This window comes from Phalacrocorax carbo, chromosome 5, assembly GCF_963921805.1.
Source record: "Phalacrocorax carbo chromosome 5, bPhaCar2.1, whole genome shotgun sequence".
NCBI lineage: Eukaryota > Metazoa > Chordata > Aves > Suliformes > Phalacrocoracidae > Phalacrocorax > Phalacrocorax carbo.
The window spans coordinates 13,654,528-13,680,922 of NC_087517.1; the positions used below are offsets into that span (position 1 = coordinate 13,654,528).

A 26,395-nucleotide genomic window follows, 5' to 3' on the forward strand; every position below is an offset into this window, starting at 1 on the left:
GGTAGTCCATGCCCAACCTGTCCTGGTTTGTGAGGTTATTTTGTACCAGGGGTAGAGCTCCCCATTTGAACTTCCTGTGGTTTCTGTTGACCCATTTTCTGAGTTTGCAGAGGTTTTTCTGAGCGTCAGCCCTGCCCTGCATGGGAGACTGTGATGACACCCTTCATGAAGTCAAGGAAAATTACATCCACTGCTCTCCCCTCATCAACAGAGCCAGTCATTCATCACAGAAGGCAATCAGGCTGGTCAAACATGATTTGCTTGTGATAAATCTCTGCTGGCTATTCCCATTTGCTTCCTGTCCTTCCTGGAAATAGCTTCCCTAAGGATTTGTTCCCATGTCCCAGGGCATAAGTTTGGGCTGACCAAGAGTTCCTTCATCTTGAAGATGCCTTTTTCCAGTCAGCTGTTATTTCTAAAACATAAAGGTAATGTAATGCCAGTATGAGCTGTTTCACTACAGATTCTTTTAGCAGAAACATCCAAACAATGTGCTTTTGCAGCAGTACCAAACTGCCACTTCTGGTGCCAAAAGCTCCAACTGTCCCCTTCCCAGCTGCCAAACTTCTCCATGAAAAAAAACTTATTTCTGTGATGCTTTTATATGTTTTCAGTGTGAAAAATTATTGCATATGGAAAACTAAAAGTGTGGCAAACTGTAGCATGGGATCGCACTAAATAGCACTAGAAGGTGATGCACTGGTGGTAGAACAGTTAACTGGTTCACAGTCAACTTGACACAAATTCCAGCATAAATAGAATGCGGAGCTGTCCTGGAGTTTCCAGTCTGCCATGCCAGAGTCCTACAGAAACCAAGGACCAGAGTGCTTGCTCAGTATCGTGCTTGCAAGACCTTGTTCTTCATTAATATTTGAAATCTTTGACTCTCAGAAGTGGAGTCACTTCAGTCACCTAGAAATAGTATACTCTGACTTGGAGCATCACAGAAGAAAGAAGCTATATAAATAATACTTGTCTTACTTGAAGTAGGTTTTCACCAGTAATGTCAGCACATGTTAGGGTAACTCCTGAGAAACTGTGTGTGGATTTGACATAGGTTAAGGGATCTAAAGCAAGTTCAGACTCCATAGCAGGTTTTTTTCAACCTTTTTTTTGCTCATGTTGAGCACTACTGTGTCAAAACTAGGTCTTAGAAATCAATTAGTTGAATAACATTGCATTATGATCAAGGTGTTAGAAAGCAGACAGTTACCATTTGTCATCTAGACTGGCATTAAGAAGACATTGGACTGTCTAGGGTGTAATCTTTAAATTCTGGAAGATTTGCAGGGGGAAGCAGTGTGTATGTTGAGGGCCACCTTGACTGAAACACCGAGAATGACATCCTTGTCACTGCTTTTTACTCCACCATACCCTCTGAGCCGATAATCCTGCCCTCATCGGGCACCTTGCAAGCCTGCAAGCCAAAATCATAGCCCAGAAAACTTGGATGGCGGGCTAGGACATAACATTGTAAAGCAGAAGGGAAAGAGCTGTGAGGCTACCAGCAGTCACAGGATACTTGACTTTCTTGTGTCATATTTTCAGCATTGTAAGTGTTAGTGCATGCCTCTTAAGTAGTTCTTTGGTCATTTAAATGGACTTCTGAATGTGTTTGTTTAATATTAAAAGGAATGGAAATGTATTAATATTCTTACAGTTGTGTGTTTGTGGTGCAGTCAGGCCCATTATACTGAGTACAACATAGTAACTGTACAGCTCCAATGTTGTTTTTTTTCTGTGTAGGTCAAAGCTGACATTAAGTGCTATGCTGAAAAATAGTGTTTAGAGTAGTGTAAGCATGACTTTAGAAAAACTTGGAAGAGGACTTTTGAATTTTTAACAGTGAGGTTTTGGTTGTATTCACAGTTTTATTTTAGAATAAGTGTGGTTAAATACTGCTGAGGTTGAAACTCCAAACTTGTCTCACCTGCAGCTGCAGTGGAAGATCTTAAATTCTGCAAGTTATAAACTTCTGAAACTCTGTGGTTTCAGAAACGTCACCTCAGTGAATATTAAAGCCTGTAACCTCCTTGAAGTGAGTTCAATGTTACATAGCTAATTGTAGAACTGTTAAAATGGCAATAAGTTGTATTAATCGTGTCAAAAATCAAACCACTGTATTTACATAAGATCAGAAGGAGGCTGATCTGTGCCATGAACTGCTGAAGGAAGCTTGGATCTTACTCTGTGTGTATTCTGCTTCTGTTCAGAGGCATTTCCCTGTCACAGTGTGGTCTTGTGCAAACAAATGTGTCTTATCATTAGGAGGAACAGAGAATGAAGAACATATGTGTTGCAGCCTACATGGGAAAGAATCAGTATCAAAGAAACATTTAAATACCTGTCAGGCACTATTGGTAGTTTCACAGATGCACATCTGAGAAGTTCATGAAACATTCTTGTAGTTTTCCATCCACTAGGTGAGTGGAGCTGATACAGATTTCTAGATAAAATTATTACTAGTTTTATCAAGAAAATGTCATCAAAAGTCCTGTTTGATGCTGTGCCATCGTTCCACTTAGAAGTATAATGTGTGCCTACCTGGATTAAAAATGCAAACATTTACAGCTCTAATTCGCAGAAATGTGCAGGCTGAAAACCTCTAGTTTCCTTGAGACCATTCTGATATAATCACGTATATTGTGGTCTGTCTCTGTAGGTCAATGTGTGGGCACACTTCAAGCCTGCATTACTGTCGTAGAAGGATTATCGTCTCTTGGATTGTGGTGGAGGTGGTTTTATCAGTTAGGACCAGATCTTTAAATCCAGAGCATCTCTTACATAACAGCTTCCATCCCATCTTTCCCCACCCAGTTACAGAGACTGAGGAGAAAGTATGGTTGGTGGAAAAATTACAACTCAATATATAGTAGTGATGGGAAACACACAAATACCTCAGTAGTTATGTGTGTGAGGTATGTGATGTGCAGCAATACCAAAATTGCTGGACATTAGTTCTAGTCTACGGCTTTTTTTGCCCCTTTCTGGCACCCCTTATGCCTGTGCTCTGTTCATTTGTTCTCTTTCCTAGTGCTTAAGGTGCTCCTTTCATTGCCCCTGGAAAAATGCTAGAGGAGAGCAGAACTCACAGCTGTGGGCCCAGTGGGGGTATTCTGGTCCTGAGCAGGCAGGTGATTTTGCTGCAGCAGGAGAAGAAAAGGAGTCACATCATTACCTCATTGTGGGGTAAACTCATAAAGTGTCAAGCATTAAGCTGCTAATGAGGTCAGGTCTCTTGGGACCAGAGAGGGTAGTGAAGGGAGGCGGAGTCCTGGCTCACAGCTCCTCATGCTTGGCTGAGACCATGTCGAAGTGGTCTCAGTACTTATTAGTATCAATAATCAGTATATTTAGTATTAGTCTCTATATTAATATGTTAGTGCATATATAGTTGATATACAGGCTATTATTAGCTCAAACACTCCAGGGCCAGTTACAGAGCTTTCAGTTGTCTTATCTGTGAAACATCTGTTCGGACTTTCCCGATGCCAAGCACAGCTGGGCAACATCCTAACATCAGATTACAACTAGTACGGATGAGGAAGAATTTGCAAGTGAATTCTTTCCTAGTGTTCTGTTAACAAAGCTGATGGAGAAAATGTGTCAGTCTATTTCCTGGGTTAAAAAAAAATTCCTCCAAATATAAGTGAGCCTTAACAGCCAACATTCTGACCTACTCTTGCAGTCGGTACCAATATAGTAGTATGTATTACGGGAAGCAGGTGCCATGCATGCTGATAGATGCACTGGAAAAGGTGCATACTGGAGCAGATGGCTAATGTTGCTTTACCTCTTCCCTAGACGATGGAATCAAAAGTGTTGTTCTAGTTCATGCTGGCTGTGAACATCCCACATGGAGCATTTTTCCCTTCAGGGTCCTTAGAACTTTATCCTAAATTATATATCAAATTTAAAAATATATCATTTTATTTGATACCAGATTGAGTGACTGGCTCAGATTTTTTTGTGGCTATAAATAGTGTGGTAATTTGTTAGCTTGCAGGTGATTTCCCATTGCTTGGTGTGGTCCTGCAGCCAACATCTGGGATGGCAGATTATTTTGTGGATTTCCTCCCTCGATGCTGGACCATTTAACACAAAGAGGAGGAGAGTCACTTTTAAGAAATGTACAACTTTAGGTAATTGTTAATGTACTTGTGTGTTGCAGAGCTAAACGGGAACAGGAGCTGCAGCATTTAAAAAAACAGAAGGAAGACGAAGCTCTACAACTGCAAATGCAACTTCAGAGACAGAGGGCCATGCGACTCTTCCATGAACGACAGCTGGCCTTACTGGAAATAATCCATGCCAGTATGATTTATATAAAAGTATATCAGAAGATTAAACTGTCTGGGTCTCCTTAGGAGCAGTTTCCCCTAATGTATTTCCTAATCTTGTATGCCTGTTTGTGCTGTAGTTTTACCATCTCTTCTCCTGACCCAATTATCTGACAGAGAACATGCTAATTCCACAAGGGCTCAGTAACTACTGATCAAGATCTGCTGCCTTCAGAATGGTGCAGGAGGAAGGGAGGCCCACTTCTCGTGTGTTACAAAGCTCCATTGCAGCTACAAGTCTCTGAGACATGGCCCACAGCTAGTGGACCTTGGATGAGGAGGGGTTTTTAACTGATAGCACCCAAGCTTTTTTGGTACTACGTAGTTTGAGGATTAAAAATGCAAATTTTTGAGAGATCCCAACCCACAGTCTTACGACTGGATTTTTGTTACATTTGTAGGTCAGGTAAATAAGTACCTGGAGGAAATGGAGGGGAAATCAGCATTAACTATCCAGAGATTCTGGCGAGGGTATAGAGCAAGAAGATATTTTCATCAGCAGAGACAATCTCTTAAAGAGTATAAAGCAGCTGTTGTCATTCAGAGAGCAGTAAGTAAATGTGCTTTGTTCTAACATCAGATAGGACTGAGTGGGCTATTGCGATGCCCCAAAAAGCTCTGTTTATTCTCTTACTGTCGATGTAGCCATTATTTATTTAAAAAATTATTCAGAGGATGATAGTCTAGAGCCACAAGTTGCTTAGGCGGATTAAACCTTGCACAGGTTACGACGCCTGATACAATCTTGTAATTAATATATAAGAGCTGCCACTTTGAAACCCAAGGTTGGAATTTAACCACGCTACAGAATAGTCACTAATTTATTATGAGTGTTCTTACTTACTATTTGGTATTCATGCTGACCCTTGTATGTTGTCTTTGTAGCATCATAGCTAAATTTATGCTTTAACAGATGCAATACTGAAAAGTTTTTCTTTCACTGATTGATTACAAAGTGAGAAGACAAACTTCCTGTATGTGATTGTCATATTCTCATATGCTCTTTACAAAGGCATGTAAATTCTTGGAAAAACGAAGAAGGAGGAGACTTCTCTCTCCTTGGAAAGATCCCAAAGGACTGACTGATGAGCAGAGACTAGCTTTGCAGCAGAAGGTGGATGACTACATCAGATTGCATCCGGTCTGTTTCTTAGTCATTCAATAATGCACATTAATGATGCAACATAAAATACTGTAGGGTTGAAATATATTCAGCTTCATAAATTCTGATCAAGATAATCCATGTGAGGTATGCATATAGTAACCCTGCTTGTTTGAGAGCAAGGTATGAGGATGTTGGGGATTTTAATCATTAAAAAGGGTCAAAGCAAACCATAATTGGAAAATTTATGTACTTGATGATGCATAGTTTTGGAGAGAGCTGCAGAGGAAGCAAAATTATTGAGTTAACAATTAAGAACACATTTGCATTCCTTGTTTAGACATTATTGTGCCCCCAAAGGATTTAAAATACCCAGCTCCTAATGGTAATAAACTGTTATTTTTCTCCAGGCTCCCCAAATGTCAGAAGAAATGAGTAAAGAATTACATTTGCAGGCCCAGGAAAAGCTGGCACAGTTCCTGCTGAGGAGCAGACTGGATCAGAGAGCCGCACAGCGGAGAGAGACATTACTGGCTCAGGTCAACACTGATGTGGAGCTGCTAATGAGTATGTGACTGCTCTGGTCATAGTTTTGATTACCGTTTGGATTAAACTAATTCAGAGAGAATATTAGAGGGAACAGTGGTAAAGCTTCATTTCAAAACTGAAATTTATTTCTTTCTTTGCTGTATGCTGTATCTTGGAATCTGGGCTTTGTTAGAGATTATCCAGGTGTTTCTGTAGGTTAAATATATACACCTGCTTTTCAAGAAGCAGCTTATTCTTCTGCTAGAAGTCTCTCTCTGATATGTTCACAAGAAAAGCAATGGCCTTGCAAAAGGGATTGGAATTTCGAAGAAGGGATCTCACACAACCTTTTCCTCTGCATTTGTTTTGCTTTGTTCTGTTTTCTTGTGTGGTAAGTAAGCTTCTGGTTGAAGCACTCTCACCTCTTCTAGATAAAGAGGGAAATCTTTGAGCTATGAATTCTGAGTTTCATTTTCTCTGGCCTAGCTTTATTTGAAATGGAATTCGCTATTGTGCTATCTTAATTCCAGACAAGTAGCCTGGAATGAAGGAGTGAGAATAGCAAACTGCAGCCACCAGAGAGCACCCAAGCAGGACAAAATTCAGCAAGTTACTGAATTCCATTACTTAGTCTGTCATGTGCTGTGTCACTGCAGCTCATTGCTCCCTGACCAGGCAAATCAGCAACACACTTATACCATGCTGAGTCCCCCAGGCAGGGAATATATGCAGCGCTGCTGCGCCAGAGCAGTGGAAACACTACACTGATGTCACCCTGTGCCAGGAGTGCTGATCCAGCAGTAGTGGCCAGTGACCAGGAGATCCTCTTTCTCTTAGGTCATAGTTGCACAAGAATTCATTCCAGTGGATGCCACCACTGCACCTGAATGAAGTAGTCCTGCTTTCCCACTTTTCTTCCCTCCCCCATTATGTATTAATTTTTTTCAGATCAGCCTTAATTTGGATTGCTTCTCCAATCAGGTTTATCATGCAGCCATAAAATTGTAATGCCAACGTGGGGAAAGGAGTGACCTAGGACAGTGGGAAGTGGGGGGTAGGCCTCCTTCTTTTTTTGTTTGAAATCATAAAACTCATAAAACTGCAGCAAAAAAAAAAACCCAAACAACAAAATACAGAAAGCTCTTCTCCTTATTCTTACAGATGCTCCAGGGTTAGCAGAGACCACAGAAAAAGATCTTGATGTCTTTATGAGTCGATCAATCCCCATAGCTACCAAGGCAAGACAATCCCACAACACTATGCTGAAACATGCTCGCTGGCCATGGTGGAAGAAGCTTGGGGATGAGTTTGGGGAGGACTATGTCATTCCTGATGATGCCCTAAATGCAGAACTGGGAACTCTGTTTATTGGTGGAAGGAAGTCCTTTTAGGTAACAGGCAGAAGAGTTTCTTACTCAACAAGACTCGTACCTTGCATTATGCATTTGCTTGCACGTGTTTTTACAGAAGCAAAACACTTGAACTGTAAGACAAAGCACTGGAAAAGACCAAAGCCTTATCTTAGTGCATTTTACTTAAGAGCCTCTTTCTGTACATCAACGGTTAGATCCTATTGATTGTGGTGTTGCAAATAGGGTTCAAATACTGTAGTTGTAGATGAGGATATTTTTTGATTTGTATCACTTTAAAAGTAAGTTTATATACCTTTGGCTTTTTGGTTCTTATTCACAATGTGTAAAGAATGACACCATTGTAAAAGCCTGGGCTTTTACAGCAAAACATTTTATCAGCTGATGTGCTTTGAGATAAAGATGGGTTCAGAACAAACCAAGATGCCTGTAAGAGGTCAAGCAAGCACTGGGCAGGCTGGGTGCTTACAGCAGAACAGCTAACTCCAGTTAGCGCAGGCAAAGCTTGGCCTGAGGAACTGCCACCAGCCTCTTGACAGCAACAAGGGAAAAAGCAAATGGAGGAAAGAAACGCCAATATTCTTGGATTATATGTGTTTTCCTTTAAAAGCAGGCAGTTCTTTCCACAGCCAATGCAGTCCATTGTAACACAGAAGCAGTCCAAACTGTTATATGGGGTTGTGTCTTTGGTGTGACCATCTGGACCATCAGCTCTGGCTCCTTAAACCATGCAGATGCTGTTTAACCTAGAAGGGTCTCCAGCACGGGGCCTCTGCAGTACGCTGTAAAACCCTACAGTCAAGGGCCAAAGGCTGTTGCTTCTTACCAATGTGCCCAGAAAGCATGGAGAACTCAAAGCTGCAGCTAGTGCAGTAGGTGCCTGCGGTATTTTTTGGGTGAGAGGAGTCTTAAGAATTAGACCTTACCTCACTGCAAAGGAGGAAAAAGTACAGTGATTTCTGCCAGTTTTATGTGGGCAGCAATACTGGTTCAGCATGTTTGTTTTCCATTCTCTCTAGAAGGTTTTGAGTTTTAATTTTAGTGAAGATGAATGGAAAACAAATAAATAGAAATAGTGGGCAGAAGCCCAAGCCCGTTCAGATGCAGTTGATACACTGAAACTAATAACTGGACAGCTGCCAAGAGGAAGAGCTGTGCTCTATGTTAATTTTTTTAGCAGAGCTGGGATTTGGAAGGCACTGAATTGGCTCTCAGTTCCTTTCTTGGAGAGTTGTCTGGTAGAACAATCCATTAAGTATTTGCCAGGGCGCTTGCATATGTCTGAGTTACATGTTTTCCTGCACATCCCTGCTATTAGTTTTTGGCCATGCCTGTAACAAGATGGGTGCCTTATAACCCCAAGAGCGGCAGGGCTGGGGGCAGTCACCAAGCGCTCCAGGGGATGGAAGCTGCCCCCCTGCAGCTGCCAGGCTCTGGCACTGAAAAAGGCCCAGCATCTCTGGATGAGGAACAGCACACCAGCTCTTGCCTTGCAGATACATGAGTGCTCTGTGCACATCAGAGTCTTCTCTGCCATGTAGCCACTGACCCAAAGTATTTTGAGACGGCAGGCTCTGCTGTTACATTTATTCCTAATCACCCTCATTATAACAGCACTTTAGACCAGGGGGATGTTCACAAAGGTGCTTTGCTTAATGTATTTGATGTAAAGAGATGAACCCCCCTGGCCAGTGTTAAATACCAAGTGAATTATAGAGCCATCTTACCAAAAAGCCATTTGTTATACTGGCCTCTGCCACTCACTGCCATCAGAGTGGATAATAAACTCCCCCTTTGGAATTTGCTGGATAATGGGTTTTTTTTTTAAGTGAATGGAGAGCCTGGTGGAAGGTGCAGTCTTGCTGGAGGAATTCAAGTCGCTGGGTTGTTTATTACCAGTCCAGCAGTGCAAATTCTTCTGCCCCACCACTGTCCTCATAATTAAAAATGCCTCTTCCAACTTCGTACTTGTCACCAGGATATCTCAGTCACCTCTGTTTTATGGACCAGGGAAACTGAGGCAAGAAAGCCATGAGGGAACATGCCTATGGCCATATATAAAGGCATAATCTGTCGCTTGTTCCCATTACTGTCCCAGTCAGACCAAGCCAGAAAGGAGCCACTGCAGCATGCCAGGCCAGAGCAAGGAGATGCTCTTGGATGCCAGTCACTGTGGCCAGCTTGGAGCCTGGGTGCAGCAAAGGGGATCCCCAAGCTCCCCTGCTGCCCCCCTTTGCTCATGGGTAGGAGGGATTTGGCATAGCTTGGCTCATCCTCTTTTCGGGTCCTGTGCCACATGCAAGACATGTTACTGGCGATTTATTTCACTGCAGCCCTTTCTGGGATCACAGAATGGCATGGGTTGGAAGGGACCTCTGGAGAGCATCTCATCCAACCCCCCTGCTTGAGCAGGTACACTTAGAACAGGGTGCACAGGACCACATCCAGGCAGGGTTTGAATGTCTCCAGGCAGCCTGTTGCACTGCTCTGGCACCCTCACAGTAAAGAAGTTTTTCCTCAAATTCAGGTGGAACTTCCTGTGTTCCAACTTGTGCCCATTGCCCCTTGTCCTATCATTGGGCACCACTGAAAAGAGTCCAGTCTATCATCATGACACCCATCCTTTAGATATTTATAAATATTGATGAGATCCCCCCTCAGCCTTCTCTTCTCCAGGCTGAACGAACGCCGGTCTCAGGGAGGATAAAATATTCCTGCCTGAGTAATGGGAACAGACGTAGACAGCTGAACTGAAGCCATCTCCAGCCTGCTACCAGGTGAACAGTCCTGTCTGGGTTATACAATCACCCAAAAGGACTGTAGGAGAGGCTGTGAGCTGAGATGGGTCCAGTCCTGCTCCCGCTTGTCTGCCTGCCACAGATGGCAGGCATGCCCAGAATGCCGGGAGCTGTTACTCAGGCACAAACATGCTGCATGGCTGGTCCAGCCAGGTAGCAAAAGGGGCGCAATTTGGTCGTGCCCAGCAGGTCTGGGCTGTGCCACTTTGGAGAGCAAGCAGGCCTGCCCCGGCAGCCTGAAGACGGACCCTGCTCACCCCAGGGGAAGTGCAGGGGTTCTGACCCTGCCAGTGGAGTGACAAACCTGGTGGGGCACGATGTGATGCGAGGAGGGGCAGAGGCGAAGCCAGAGCCGCAAAGGCAGTGGCGCTCAGGTCATTAAATATTGATGCCATCTAAGCTGGCCTGTGGGGCCGATTTGGCTGAATTGCAGGTTTCTGTTGCTGTGATAAATTGGACCAATTTGTCATGTGGCTTTGTTTCTTCCCTCCCTTAAGTAAAGCTCTACAGTGTTGTTGCTACTGCTTCAGCAGCAGCAAACAATCTGAAAACAAAATGCGATGATGGATACGGATAAAAAAGAAGGGACAGCGACTGTTCTTCTGCCAAAGGTGCCACCAGAGTCATAGAGCAGGAAGAAGGCAGCAAAAGGAACAACAACAAAAAAAATCACTCAGTCCTTTTAGGGCCAGAGACAAAGCAGTGTCCTCTGCTGGCTCCTGCAATTGAGGAAAATTTCTGTTTATGCAGACACTTTTTTTTTTCAGCTTTAGCTGTAACTGGACTCTGCAAACAACAGGATGCTCATCTCCAGCAGAGACACAGGCATGCGCTTGAGACTATGCTGCTAAATCCGAAGGCATCTCCTGGGCTTTCTGAAGGGCTGTAACAGGAGCTCTGAGCTGAGGACAGGACATAACCCCAATGCTATTTCACCTCTCGCCTCCAAGTCTTCTACTGCTGATTTCCACGGGAGCAGAATCTGGTACAAACATCTGCTCTCCACAGCAGTGTGTCACATACATCAAGTACATGAAGTGAAAGCTTTCCCCAAGTAGCAGAATTGGGGCTATTTATAAATTAGCATGGATCAGAAAGGAGGCAGCTCTTTGCAGGGGGAGCTGTAAAGATTGTCACAATCGGTCTCCAAGTTCTCCTTATCATCCTTCTTTATAGCACAGTAACACTGGGTCATCCTCCAGGCATCCCTGCGCACAGCGGAAAACTCTTCAATAAAAGAGATCATCTGCTGAATGAGTGACATCTGCTAAATGACGGACCTGGATTTACCAAGGGGAACTGAAGGATGGGCGCCTCCCGTCCCCTCTCCCCTGCCCTCCCTGGAGGCAGGGCTGTCCCCCTCCCTCTGCCGCCTTAGGGCCAAAGGGCAAAGCCTGGCAGCTGAGGACCAAGGTCAGGACGCTGCGGCTCTGGTGATTTTTCCCAGCTGTGCTGGAGAGTTCCTCTGTGACCTTGAGCACATTCTGCTTCTGCCTTCTCTCAGATGAGGCTTACTGAGGAGGTTCATATGTTGCGTTGTCAGTTGTTCAGAGCCTTCAGTGGAGGATGCTGCATGAGCCCAGTGCCACTGAGATCCCCTTCTGCTAAGGTGAAATGGCAGTTTGACAGGCCCCAGGAAGAAAAAACCATTTGTTTAATCGGATGTTGGACACACAGAAAGAGGTCTGCATTGCCATGCTATTAATTCCTCTCCTAATTAAGCTTTTTTTTCTGCAGAATTTAGGTGTTCTGTACTTAATTACATGCTCAAACAGAAACAATGTCTTTACGTCTACTCAAGCACTTAATAAAAACCATGAAAGCGAGCAATTTGGATCAGGGAAGCTTCACACATCTCGCCAGTCCAGAACCTGCCTGATCTGAACAAGATGAACAGACACACATACAAGGTGGATAATAAGACCCAGCTCAATCTAGCATTACAAGACAGAGCCAGTGAACTGCGACACTTAATCCTAGAAACAATCAAAGCAACCGTTAAGTTTGCCAAGTCGTTGCTGTCTGAAAGGGAGGAGGCATCCAAGCTGGCACTGCTACCCCTAAAATGAACTGCAAATTAAAATGAAATAGTTGTAAGCGCAGGGCACAACTCAGCTCTGTGCTCAAGAACACGGCAAAATGGAGGCATTGCCACTGCCTCGGCTTCGTTCTCTGAGCAGCTCTGCTGCTTCAAGCAAGACTGCCCATCACGTCTAAAAGCCTGTGAAGGTTGAGATGGTGGCGGCAGTCACCAGGGCCTCGGGACCGCAGAACATGCGATCTGCGACCAGGCCGAGGGGCTCCCAGGGCGGTCAGTCTCAAGGAAATCACCTGGATGTGGCAAACGAGGGATCCCAAAGCACCCTGAGGGGAAGACGAGAGCTAAACCCAAACCCCAGCATCCTCCCCGGCCGCTCAGAAGCCCTCAGGACAACAAGGGGAGCCGGGCTGGCGAGAGCGGAGAGTGGCTGGTTGCCGAGCCGAGCCGAGCCCGCAGGAGCCGCCGGGCCTGGCGCGGGGGGTGTTAGAGCTGCCGCCGCCTCCCCTCTCCTCCCCGCAGCGCACGCGCTCGCCGCGCCCCAGCCAAGGCCACGCGCCCATAAAGCCGAAGCGCGGGGCGGCCCCACCCGCCTCGCGCCCCGCAGGGACACCCGCCGCTTTCCCCCTCACCGCCCCCCCTCCCCCCGCCCCGGGCGGGCGGGGCTCCGCGGCCGTTGCGCGGCAGCCGTTACCCCAACCGCGCCGCACGCGCGCCCGCCGTTGCCGTGGTGACGGGCTAAGCCAGGGCCTGGCTGCGGCTCGGCGGGCGCAGAGGGGACGGACAGACAGACGGGTGGTGGCAGGCAGCTGCCGGGGCATGCACAACAAAGGCGGGAGGCGACGCGTCCCGGCGGGCTCCGCAGGTAGGTGCGGGCAGGCGGGCGGGTCCCTCTGCTGCAGGACGCCTCCCTCCCGCCGCGCTGCCGGGGCCGATCTCAGGGGAGCGCGGTCCCGGACCCGCGCCGCACCTTGCGGATGCGGGGCTGCAACAAAGGCAAATGGCTGCGCGGCGGGGCGGGCTGCGGGGCTGGCGGCGGCGGCCGCGCTGCCTTCGGTCGCCCTCCGCCCCTCTCTCGGGGCGGCGCGGGAAGCGGCCGCGGCCCCTCACGCATTTATCTGGTCGTTGGGTCTCGTTGCCCCGGTCCCTGCGCGTACGGGCCGGGAGCTCCGCGGGCGGCCCAGGGGCGCTGGGGAGCGGGGGGACACGGGCTCTTCCCGAGCTCTCCCGCACCTCCACTGGCTGACACCCGCTGGCGGACCCCCATGCCCCCCGCATTCGCTGGCTACTCTCGTAGCCCTCAGAGATGCCTCCTCTTGGCGCAGGAGCTAATGGGTGGCTTCAGAGGGGCCCCGGCTTTTTCTCTCCAGGTCCTAAAACCGCAGCCGAGAGGCAACTTTGTAAATTGCCAGGTGAGAGCTTTGTAGATGCCACGGGGCTTTTGTCCTATGCAAGGTGCAACATTGTGAGCTCGTGTGGTATTAGCCTGAGTTTAATTGTTGTAAGGGGTGGTGGAGCGGCACCTAGCTCTTTAGGTCTGTGGGGTGTGATTAATTTGTTAATTGGTTTCCATGTGATTCATAACGTTTTCAACTCTAGGATGCATTTTCCCAATTTCATAAGAGGTTTTGATACCCGAGCTAATAGCAAGGGCATATGCTTGAAGCCATAGAGGTTGAAGTTTTACTGCATTATTGAAAATAGTAGCTAGAACAGAATTCCCTGGAGGGAAATCTATAAAACCTGCTCCTACCATTTTTATTCACACTGCAGCAAAGCAGTGCTGGGTGCATCTACACTTTTGCTTTCCCTCATTTCCTAGACATTGTGGCACTGAAAAGCATTATAAACAACTCTGCATTGTTTGTTGGTATTATAGTAAAGCCTGAGGGCTTGGTTTCTTTCATTCATGGCTCTCAAAACACTTCATAGACATCAATTAAGAGTGGGAGCCCTGCTGCAAATCGGAGAGGTTTTATTGATTCCATTTTACAGATGGAGGAGCAGATCAGAGACCTAGAAAGATTTAAGTCAAATCCAGAACCTAAGCCATCATCTCACAAATCCTAAATCCTCTATTTAGGGTGCTCTTCCCCACCTCCTCTAAGAAAATTTTCTCTTAATTTCACTGGCTGCTCCAGGAGTTGTTGTGGGCACTGACAGGCCGTGTATGCTTTGGGGTTTTGAGATACTGCTCTTGTATATTGCCAAAAATTCTATGCCTTTAGGACCATACTGTTGAGAAGAATGGTTTCTGATTAAAACAAGTTTCTGATTGTTTTTTGGTTTGTACCAGGGTAGAACCAAGAGTTCCGTCATGGATGAGGGTGTATTAGCCAAGGCATTGTAGAGCCAGAGAGCAAAGCATGCACAGAGCTGATGAGCCAAATACGAAAAGCCTATGTATCTGCTATGACTTCTTTGACAGCCTCCCTCACAAATAGAGAGGGTCTCTCCTCACTAAGACTCTCTTTGAAGGGCGTCTTTCCAAAAGCAAAACAAGTGGCTCCTGTTGTGACTAACCCAGAAGACTCCTGATCGTAGCCTGTTTTTGAGTCTGTTTGCTTGTTTTCATGGCCCAGACAGGAGGTGGGTCATGTTTGAGATCTGGTTCCCATCCTTAGGCATTGCTTATGTTGATCACACTTAAGGCCTTTAACCAGAGAATGCCAGCTGCAGTCTCAGGTTTAAGTCTTGCTGCCCTGTCTGCAGAGCACTGCACAAGACAACAACAGTAGGTCCAAAGCATTTACAAAGTGTTAAGCTTCATCTGTGAACAGAAAGCCTGCTGTAGACCAGGTGATGATGTACAGCTCCCAGCAGTCACAGAGGGAAGGGAAAGGAGCAGATTTAATGCTTTTATAGTTTTTCTGCGTTTAATATCCACTGGGTGCTTGCCGAGTCTGATCTAGTTTTACAAGGTCTTATAGAAATCCTGATTTCTTAATATTTAAGTTTGTAGGAGGTCAAGGGCCGTGAAAATTATCAGAAGGATGGGACACCTCTCCTATGAAGCACAGGAAAGACATGGACCTGTTGGAGTGTGTTTAGAGGAGGGCCACAAAACAATCAGTGGGCTGGAACACCTCTCCTCTGAGAACAGGCTGAGAGAGCTGGGGTTGTTCAGCCTGGAGAAAGCTCCAGGGAAGCCTTATTGCAGGCTTTCAATACTTAAGCGGGGCTTATAAGAAAGATGGGGACAAACTTTTTAGCAGGGCCTGTTGCAATAGGACAAGGAGTAATGGTTTTAAATTAAAAGTGAGTAGATTTAGACTAGATATAACGAAGAATTTTTTTATGCTGAGGATGGTGAAACATGGGAACAGGATGCCCAGAGGGGTAGTAGATACCCCATTACTAGCACCATTCAAGGTCAGGTTAGATGGGACTCTGAGCAACCTGATCTAGTTGAAGATGTCCCTGCTCACTGCAGGGGGGACTGGACTAGGTGGCCTTTAAAGGTCCCTTCCAACTCAAACTATTCTATGATTCTATAAGTTCCACTTCAAATACTCTCTCCCCCGAATACACACCCCCTTTCCCCCAAACACCTCAGTGCTGCAGTTTCAAGAAGCATCATTCATTGCTGGCAGGCAAGATACAGTACCACAGTTTGTTTCCTTTCCAGTGTTTCAGAGGACAGTTCTTTTAGAGAAGAGAGCAAGCATAGCTCCAGGGCCTCCATGGCTGGGCAGCAGCCAATTACTGTCATACCAGATTAGCTCTATGGTACATTAGCACTCGTTTATGTTAATACAAATGCAGCATGATTGTTCCATAGTATTGATGGAATTATTGTATTTACAGCTCTATAATGTGACTAATTGAAAGGGAGGTTCTGATTATAAAACCATGGACTTCCAAGGTGATTGCTTCTGTGGTTTCTGTATGGACCAGTTTTGAACCACAATGAAGAAACGAACTAGTAGAAGATGTAATCCAGTTTTTATTTTGGCAAACTCTAGGGGAAAAAAATCCTGTATCACAAAAGTAACAGGAAGAACTTAAAGGTTTTTTTCTTCCTTGCCATGATCCTGACTCAGTAGCATGTGCTACTGCAGCTGCTTCTTGGCCTCTGAGAGAAGCTCTTACCTGCCTATGCTCTGCGGGAATCTAGCCCTTGAAACTGGCATTAAGATTTCCTCAGCTGTCACTGCAGCGCATGAGCACGTTCTTGTCCAGAGCAGCTTGGCAGCAGCAGTCGTGGGTGTTTGTGAGATGAGGAGGCATCACATGCAGCATGCTGTAGCCAGGATTGTAAAGCTCTCCACAGCTTGGTGACTTTCATGCTCACATGTCACCTGCCTAAATTCAAAGGATGTGCCCATTTGTCTCTGGGAATAAACTAGGCATCTCTGCCCATGATCTCTACAAGTCTTGCAGTCCCTGCTTCATAATTAGCTCAGCCTCAGCTTCCAGTTGCTTTGCAGTTCACAGCAGCCCTAACAGCTGGTTCCTGGTGGCCATTATCACCTTACAGCACAGCAACAGCTTTAGCTCTGAGTCTTGGGAGGATGAACAGGGCTGGGAGGATCAGTGATATTAGGAAACATAATGAAGGAGAGAAAACAAGTGCATGGGCACGGGGAGGGAAGGTAGACTGAGAACATGGATGATGAGGAGGGGAAAATGAAGTGCAGGTGGGAGGCACTGCAGATCCCTAGACTTTGTGGGAGTCACAGACAAGGTAGGACATGGAAGGAGACAGGGAGCTCTGCAGCTGGTAGGAACAGGGTGAGAGATCTCCTCTGCTGCCAGGGGTGAATTGTGTTACTACTGCCAGCCAGCTGCCCAGGCTTCAGAGCTGTTCAGCCAGCCCTGAGCCACTGCAGAGTGCCGTGTTTGTTGTTTTCAAAACACACTGCTGCAAGTTACAGCTACAAAGAGTGACTAGCTCTGGGAACTGCACAGGAGCGCTGGGGTCAGTAGCCTTGTCCACAGTGCCATCCCTGCTTAGGGAGGGCCCTGAGAAAACCTGTGACACCACAGCAGGCACCAGCATCAGTTAAATGAGGAGCAGTGATTTGCTGCTCAAGGACAGTGGAAAGTCTGTGACTTCAGGGATTACTTATGGAAAGCTGGGACCCTCAGGCTGAGGTAATAAGAATAGCTGGAGAGTTAGGCAATTCCCATAGTCATGAGATGACAGACTGCAGTCCCTTTGCCAAGGCTGTATTAAATACACTGAGGGGCAGAGGAGTTTCCTAGCTTTGCTAACAGCTGCTTCAAGGTGAAGCACAAGGAGGAAAAAGAAAAAAATTCTCCACTGTCTGCTGATATTCATTTTGCCAAGTAACAACTCAGGGCCCCCTGCAGACCTTTTGGAACCTGGACAGTCCACTCACCCTCTAGAAATCACGTGATCAGGAATTGAACAGCACCTGTCCAAAAGACTTCTCTCCAGGAAGGAACTAAAGCTTTTGAAATCCTTCCCCATCTCCTGTCCTAGACGGGAAGTCAAGGAGCAGCTGTAAATTTTTTTTCTTATAAAGAAAAAACATGTCTTTGTGCTTTTAGCTAAAGAGAGTGCGTATGCCCTTTCCTTCTCTGCTGCTGAAATGCTTAAAGATATGTGTAAGCAAAAATCCATTTTTCCTTTGTGATACAAAGCTTCAGCAGATACTAGTGGGAGTTCACAGGCTTGTTTCTTTGTCCGTGCTTGCAGAAGCAGCCAGATAGTGCACTAGCTGTGGATGCAGTGCTAGTGCTGCTCCAGTTAGACTCTGTGCAGCCCATCTTGTGGCTTCATGGCATCTGGGAGCAGCACTGGCAGTGTCCTGTCAAAACTCGTTTGTTTGCAACACAGCAATCTGACTGTTTCTGCAGGCATGTTTAGGAAGCCAGGTAGCAACTGAAAGATGACTGACTTTGACCACAAGCGAGTGATTCACAAGACTTGGAGTACGCACAGCTGAACTTCTCATGCAAGGTTCTTCCCCCAGGAAGAAAGGAATTAAAGACCCTCAGACACTGAGGAGAGGCAGCTCAATTCAGACCTGGCACAGAAGTGATACATGTTAGTTCCTAGTGTTGCAGCCAGTCAGAGCTGCTGAGAGAGATTTATCTGCAGGCTTTGTAGTTTGTCTCAAGGACAACTTGCCTACCATTCCCTCTAATCAAGTCCTCGCTCATCTGAAGGATTGTTGCATCTCAGACACCTCACTCAATAAACCCACCCTGCAGAGAGGTCTAGAGGCAAAGCAGTGGTTCAGAGTTTGACTGGAGCAGAGTTAGCACCAGCCATGGCTGGTACTGGATTGAAGCTGAGCCCTCTGGACTAACAGGACATTGGTGCCTGGGGCTATTGATCAGCTCTGTGCTGAAGTACTCCTGTCACTCATGGTAACATGGCTGATCCTTCCAGCCTGCTTCTAGGAATAGACAGAAGCAACCCTGTTCAAGAGGAGGTCCCTCTTGAAAGACCCCTGTCAAGAAAGTGCCTTTCAAGAGCCAGGGAGGTAACTGCTTCTCATAAAGGATCAATACAGTTTCACTGCTAATCTGTGCTGTGGTAGTTTAACCTGGAAAAACCTCAGGCCTGAACTGAACTGAAACCTCTCAACTGCAAGAAGATCTGAGAACACTCCCTCAGGAGTTCTGGTTTGCAGTACTTAACTGTTTTGCACTGATGTGCCCCATTTTTTACCACAGCTGTTACAACAGCTCTGTTCTCTGTGGACAGTGGGTTTCCACAACACAAGATAACCTGTCTGTGAGCCCCAGTGTGGCAGTCCTCTTCCTAGTTCAAGGGCTAGGTGTGGTTTTGGAAATTTGTGCTTTATGCTTGCAGAAGCTGTGCCTGCAGTGGGGGGAACCTCACAAGTCATTAGTTCAGCTTATCTGAAAGCTCAGCATCGTTGAGAACAAACATCAGCCAAAGTCACGGGAGGAAAAAAGGAAGTCTGAAAGAAGAAGGATTAGGCCATGGAAGCCTTCCTGATAAGCAGTCCCTAATGAACTTTTTAAGGTTAAGGTGCATCACTTGCTTGCTTCATCTGCCAGTTGAGTCTAAGGACATCTTCCAGCAGGTGTGGGATGAGCTGACATCCCATTCCTGGCTCTGAGAACCAGGTTGGCTAATACACTGCCAGTCACATCTTTCAGGGAGGATCTTTGGCCCTTTATTCCAGGTTCTGTCCTACCTGATTGCCATATAGCCACGTCCCCAGGGGATGCGGTTATTGCTTGTCTACACAGCATCACCTGTATCTCACCTCAAATAAAGACTGTGTCAAAACACAGTCCTTTTTGAGTAAAGTCATATTCAGTCAAACTCCAGTTGTGCCTCAAGCTAACACTACCATGAAGAGTAATCCCCTTGAGAATGTCTGAATATTATACAAATCAACTCAAAGTTGTTGTAATAGGAAAGGCAGATGATATAGGTATGTTAAATAGCACATTGTTAAAAGTAATGTTCCTAGTCCACCATAAAGAGAAAAATTTAGACATACTCTTCCATCTTGTTATCTGGAATAAACACTTCCCTTTACCTGGTCATGCCTTCTGCTTTCTGTCTTGACAGTAGCCAAGGTGAATGCACCTTCTTGCATGACACAGCAGAAGCTCATGCTGTGTATTTTCAGTGGGGTGGCTAAAAAGGTGTCCTAGCAGAGAAGTCCTGGCTTTCTGGACCAGGAGAGATGACCTGCTCTTTTCAGATGGAAAGTAGAGCAATGAGGGATGTTGGCTCCTAGATAGGTACTTATTTAAGGGGCAGATTTCCAGAGGGTCTCTGCAGTCCCTGCTGAATTGTTTTGAAAGATGTGAGTGCTTATTTTTGGTGCAATGATGTAGCACATTCTGTGATAATATGGCTGTGAATGTAGGTGCTGAATGTTTTTAAGAATGAGGCTTTTGTGCTGTACATTGGTGGATCTGAATGTGGTTAGAGAGGTGGATAGGTGTTAGCAGAGTGACTGAACTTTTGAAACGCATACTGAGGCAAAGCTAGGTCAAGGGAGATGTCCACCTTTCCAGACAGTGAACAAGATCATGTTATGTCTGGTAATGTAACTCTCGGTCCATGGTTCTACCTGCAGGACCACACTGCATCAATTTGTGAAATAGCATTAACAATCCACTTTGGATTTTCTCTGTAGATTATTGTAATTATTGCATAGTAAATATCCATGTGTAGAAGTCCTCAGCGCACACATGTGTGCACACTGGAGTTTGCCACACATGGTATTTAGCAGCTGCATAATCCTGCTGATGTCAGCATTGCTTCCATAGGTGGAAGCTGTGCACAGGGTGTGGTAACAGGAGATAAAAGGTTCATAAACTTGAAGGCTGGACAGGGATGCTGAGATGCAGTCTTTTGCTAGACACAGGCTGTAGGACTTCCCCAAACTGATTTCTTCTGTTCACTGTGTCTCTCCTTTAATGGCTCTTTCCAACCCCTGAGCCCTGTGAACTAAACTTTGGCATTTACATCCCCAGGCTTGCTGGCTGTCAGCAGCTGGTGTCACCATCAGCTGCCTTTCTGGGTGCCTGTGTAGTGGCTGTGCTCTCACCTCGTGCTGCAGAGCCAATTAGTTGGACACAGTGCTGTGTGTGGTGATGAGGGATGTGCTTTCTGTGCATCACACGTTCTCCGTCCACTCCTTGGGCATCAGCTGCTGGACTGAGCTGAGACAGACCCATGTGGGGCAGTGGGGCCTCACAGAGGGGCAGGGTACCAATGTGAGGGCAGTGGATGCTGCTTCAAGTTGAATCCCTGCTTCGCAGCACAGCTCCAGCTCATAATTTATGTGGGGCTGGACCAAAGCTGTAATGGGAGTACAGGTGATAGTCCTCTTTCAGCTCTTCTTCAGGGGTGTGGGAAGGCCAAAAGATGAGGCGTTTATAGCAAAGCACAGAAAGATGGGTTGAGAGCCCTTTTGAGCAACAGGATAGCAGAGGGTGCCTTGTGGTAGGGAAAGGAGTTCCTGTAGCAAGGGAGAGAGGGTGTAGCAGGGGTGACTGTGCTGAGGAGCGGGGATGAGAGAGGAGCTCAGAGGGAGCAGGGCAAGGCAGTGGACCAGGGAAGAGGCATGATAGGGGTGTTAGCCAGAGCTAATGAATGGAAATTGTATATTGGTATGGGAAGGCGTTGTAATCGGGGTAGGAGTCCCACGTACAAACGCCTGGAGCTTTTGAGATTCAGCCCCATCAGTCACCAAAGCACCAGGCAGGCAGTGTGACTCCAGGTGAGGAAGAGCAAGAAGCAGAATGCATAACTCCTGAACAGGTTCCCCTCGTACTCTGCCCTATCCTCTCTGCCCATTTTGCCATTCCTACTGCTATTTGAAATGCACAGCATCTGGAAAAAGCAATGCCCTTGTACAGTGCCTCTGGCTTCAGGAGAGTTCTTCCAGCACTGAATTTGGCCCATGGATTTTAATTACTCTCCACTGTGATAGTAATGAGAGCCAGTGGAATTGTAGTGATTTTACTTCCTTTTAATTTGCTATGATGCTCTGGATGCAGATTAACTTTCCCAGCTCGATACATATTATTGATTCATCTTGCCTCGTGATGTGGTAAATGGCTTGAAGAGGTAGCTGATTTTACTGTAGCTTCCCTTGGTAGCTCTGTACTGCATACAGTGTCCTCCTTGCTCTGGCAGTAGCCAAAATCAGGTTCCTTTGCTGGCATCTGATCAGGTTATTTACATCCATGTAACTGAGAATAAACTCGAGCTTATGACAGTGCCTCTTTATGCAGTAGTCCAGGTCTGCCAGCTTCCTTTCTGTTTGAGGTACTGAGTGTGAGGTTTGTGGTCATTTGATGGAGACGAACCTGCTTCTTAGGCCCAGCGCACAGGGGTGGTCCTCACTGAAGGGAATCATCTTGTGAGGAGGGAGGAGAGCCATAGTCAGCAATGTCTTCCAGCAGCACTCCTCCAAGTACAGACCACTCTGGGGAGCCCCTTCACAAGGCAGTGGCCAGCCTCTTGTCCCTGTCCCCATGTGCCAGGCTTGGCTGATGGGCACATGATAGACTGTACCACTGCCCAGTTGTCCAGCCGGGAGACTCTTGGCCTCAGGGCTTCCCTCCCAGTGAGGGAACCTGACAGCAAAGCTTGTGGTATGAAACTACACTGTGCTGAGGGATCCTCCTCCACTTTCTTTAGAGAAAGACCCTCCAGTCCTTAATGCAAAGTAATTAATGTCTGTCTTCCTCTGCTTTCACATCATTGAAGCTGTAATGGGGGTAGGGACAGAGCCTGAGTTCTCTCAATACAAAGCCCTACCAGAAGTTGAGATAAGGAGGCTGAGACAATGTCTTGCTGGTTTTAACAGGGGTGGGTGCAAGATAACCTGCAGCCACATTAGCGGGAATTTGCTCCACAGGCTCAGAGACACCCCAGTGGAGCAAGGCTGGGTGTGTCAGTGTATTGCTGCAAGTGCACAGCCAGCCCTAGCCTGGAACTGCATTCTGGCTCTGCACCACACAGCCTGCTGCTCCTGGCTGCTGGTGGCTTGCGGGGCCTGGCTGCAAACCTGGTGTTCCACCTAATCAAATTAGCTCACAGGGCGGTGCAGCATTCAGAAACAGTGGGGGTGTTTTCTGTCCCCCATGGTGTTCCTATTCTGTGCCATCTTGGATAGCAAAGAGCCAAAGGAAAAAGGCAGAAGTCAGACTCAGCAGCCCTGCATCCCCCCGCATGCCAGCCCCTTGGCACAGACTGCAGCAGGAAGCCCAGTTTGCCAAGACCCATCTTAGAAAGCTACCTTGTCCTTAGCCATGCTCATAACCTCCTAGCTCAAAACATTGCTTTGTGGTAACTGATGCTCTAGCTCCGTGTGTCGTTACAGCGTGAGACCGCTGTGTTCCTCAGCAAGTCCAGAGGGACACTGACTGCATTGCATGAGTGATTCATGTGTCACATTGTCAGAGGCCATCCGGTATCCAAGTGCAGTCATTGCATTGCTGATGAGTAGCCCTGCAGCTTGGTGATTATTATCTGGTTGCTGGTAATGGTTATTGGTGCCTTGGAGATGTTCCCTGGAGCTGAAACTGAACTCAGGCCAGAGTAGCTTTGCCTCAACTCAAGAGTCTGAACAGTCACTTCAGATGTAAAATGTTACTTGTTCTTGCAAAAAAATCCATCAGCTCTGTGGGCAATTCTAATGCATGGGAACATTTTTACTGACCATGCAGCACTGGGCAAGCCAAGATAAATGAGATAAAAGGTAAGTATCAGTTTGTCTTGTCACACAGCTGATATTAGGACTTTGAAGCCTATATCCAATTAAAGCAGCTGGGCAATTAACATCAAAACAATTGAGCCTGGTCTTCATCGAGTGCGTGTTGACATGGCTTCTGTAGCTGCAAGGAAGCCTTGGATTTATCTGAGTGGGTTTGCCCCTGCCCCCCCTTATCTCCATCTTGTAGAAATTTTGTTTCCAAACCTTGTTCTGTGTGACTTGTCAATAGCATCATGGTGGCAGCAATCTTCTGTCCATCTCTGTCTTCCTTCACCTCCAAAGCTCTCCTGTGCACCTACCTGCCAACTTCCTGCTCATGCTGGCCCCTGAACAGTGAGGAACTGCTGTCACCAGCTTCCTGAGAGATACGGGGCAACAGATTGGCAAAATGCTTTTTGGAAGAGTAGAAAATAAAGCTAGGCAGAAAATCTGAGGTAAATTGGGGCACAGTGAAGAGTCATATACTGGGGATTAGATCCCAAACATCATTCTAGGAAGCTTGGGGCAGAATCCTACAGACCCTCAGCCACGGACACCCATCATGCGTTAGCCCAGTGGTGTCACAGTGTCCTTGTACCTGGCAGCATTTCCCCAGGATACGTGGCACTCATTCAGGAGGAGCAAAAGCTTTGGGAACCTAGTGATTCCACCAGAGAAGGTGCTTATGCTGCCTTAGGCAAAGCAGTACAAATAACACACTTTTGGCTTGGTTCCACCATATGTGTAGAGAAAATAAAAAAGCATTTGTCTTCTTCCCCCCACCCCGCTTAGACTAAGCCAAGTTTAACACTTAGCTGGGCTCACCCATCAGCGGTACTGAGTGCACCTTCAGCACACCACCACTGAGGGCAGAACTGAGAACCTGGAGAAGGGCCCTTCTGTTCCCTCACTGTTGTAGCCTGGGGAAAAAAAGTATCTCTTCAAGCAATTTACAGACTCTTTTGTGGTCCCAGCCCAGCCACACTAGTGTCCCCAAAGCCCTAGCCAGCTCAATTACATCCATTTTATATATTTTAGGTTAAAAAAAAAATCCAACAAACAAACTTAAGCATCTAAATTGTGCTACTCTTGATTTACACCAAGTTTGCCTTCCTTTCTGCCTGAAATAAGAACTAGGCTGCTTTGTGCCCTTCTCTAACCTTTGTTCCACTGTTTAGGCTGGGAAAGTGGAAACCAGGTGAATGTTTGGACAGGCCCCAGCCTCTACCCTTCTGCAAAATGGTTTGCATTGAAATTGACTTTTAGTATCTTCCTGAAAAAAATGGGATTGTATTGGAACTGGTAAAACTCTCATTTCCTTACTTCTCTTACAGTCCCTACCTCACAGAATCACTTGGAAGGAAACGGCATTTCCTCCAGGATTTCTTAGGGGGTTTTGTGGTGTGGTGTTTTGTGTTTTTTGTTTTCTTTTTTTCTTAATTATAAAATCCTTTCCTTTCACCTCCCAGCTGGAATTTCCAGAAGCACTCTCACATGAGCATATCTCAGGGATGATGCCTTGCTCAGAGAAAATGCTGTAAATACCAACTGGTCTCCTGAAGGAACAAAGTGAAGGAAGCCACATAGCAACTGCTGTTGTCTGGCAAGTCAGAGGGGCACCATGCTTCTTAAATCAGCTCCCAGAGTGATTGTACATCATCGCTACTCAGGTGCCCTTTCCAGAAGATAACAGATGTCTGGAAAACAAAACAAAACAAAAACAAAAACAAACAAACAAAAAAAAAAACACAAAAAGAGGGAGAAAGAAACAAGAAGAAAACAATAGTGAAAGGCCAAAAGCAGCTGCAAAGACACCACCACAAGGACAGTTACTCTGGCGGTGTGTGAAGAGGCACATATGCTTCATGGACAGGACCTTTGATACCACGGGCCTGTCCTTGCCCACATACCTCCATTTCCTTACTGCTGGAGAGGGGAAGGCACCTGTGTCCTTCAAGGTAGCTAGAGCCAATGCCACCTTGTGCTCAGACAGTGGCTTGGAGCTGCTACACTTGAACACAGGTCCCAGAGTTCAGGTAGTTCTGAATAATTACACTTCAGTTTTAGGAAACCTTACCTGACTTTCCTTAGTGCTCAAAGACTGCAAGGAGAGGAAGGCTCCAGTGCTTGCAGATGCTGGAAGGTAGTTTTATTATCTCCTTTTGCAGATATCAGAGCTGAAACACAGGAACTGGAGTGTCTTGTCTGGAAGGACCCCAGGAAGTCAGGGAACAGACGTCAGTCTTGCATGTTACCAGGTTACAACCTGTTCACAGCATCTTGTACTCTGCAGCTGTAAGAGTTACAGTATTTGCTTCATTCACACACTTCAGGGTGAGAAGTCACAATGTCAGTTTGTGGCTTCTCCAAATGATCTTCACCTATGTCCACAAAAAGCTCAGGAGTGTAGATCAATGTCCTGTGACCTCCTGCAGAGAGGCTATTAAAAGATAGCAAGAGGAGAAAGTGCTGCCTCCCTTTCAAGGCAAGGGGAGTTGGCTTTAATTTTTAAAGTTAACTCACACAAGTGATTGATGAAGCAGTATTTCTGGAGAGGAGAGGAAACTGGCCATTTCCTGGGGCTAGGTCAAACATCTCATGATGCCAATTGCCTGCATAGGAGTACTTCTACCAAAATACTTCACACACTGAGGCCTGGCCAGAATCATCTGCTCTGGCTGAAGTGGAATGGCATCTGGAAATAAAATCTGGCTTGAGGCAATCAAGAAGGCATCAGAATCTCTCCCTGTTCATCAGGATCTTGAGTCAAAGGCTGTCTTGTTCAACGGTCTTAATACAATCCAGAGATGATGTACCATCAGAGTATCACAAATTCCTAGGTGCCCGGTGGGGGACAAAGGAAGGCAATGCAAACCAGAGCTGGAGCTGAGAACAGTACCATCACTGGACACAGTGCTGGCCTGTGAGGCCAGTTCCCATCATCACCAGCTGGAAAGAAAGGAAGTGATGGACTTCAGGGAGGATCTTTAGCTGTGGCTAGTGGAGAGTTTCGTGATTGCATTAGGAGACCCCGTACCAGCATCT

At 46.5% G+C, this 26,395-nt stretch overlaps 2 protein-coding genes across 3 annotated transcripts in view; both read left to right on the top strand.

The window, feature by feature from the left end:
- IQCB1 (IQ motif containing B1) overlaps window positions 1-7,632 on the top strand; it is a 20,887-nt gene extending 13,255 nt beyond the window's left edge. Inside the window, exons 10-14 of the mRNA XM_064451230.1 lie at window positions 4,172-4,314; window positions 4,742-4,890; window positions 5,353-5,481; window positions 5,853-6,009; window positions 7,132-7,632. Coding sequence (XP_064307300.1) covers window positions 4,172-4,314; window positions 4,742-4,890; window positions 5,353-5,481; window positions 5,853-6,009; window positions 7,132-7,361 — 808 coding nt within the window. The 3' untranslated portion in view covers window positions 7,362-7,632. The remainder of the gene's footprint in view (window positions 1-4,171; window positions 4,315-4,741; window positions 4,891-5,352; window positions 5,482-5,852; window positions 6,010-7,131) is intronic.
- A 5,094-nt stretch (window positions 7,633-12,726) lies between these two features.
- LOC104050934 (myosin-M heavy chain) overlaps window positions 12,727-26,395 on the top strand; it is a 46,870-nt gene continuing 33,201 nt past the window's right edge. The window contains exon 1 of one of the 2 annotated variants that reach the window (XM_064451234.1): window positions 12,727-13,041. The gene's annotated coding sequence lies outside the window, so the exon portion shown is untranslated. The remainder of the gene's footprint in view (window positions 13,042-26,395) is intronic. The other variant, XM_064451236.1, reaches the window with a different exon arrangement.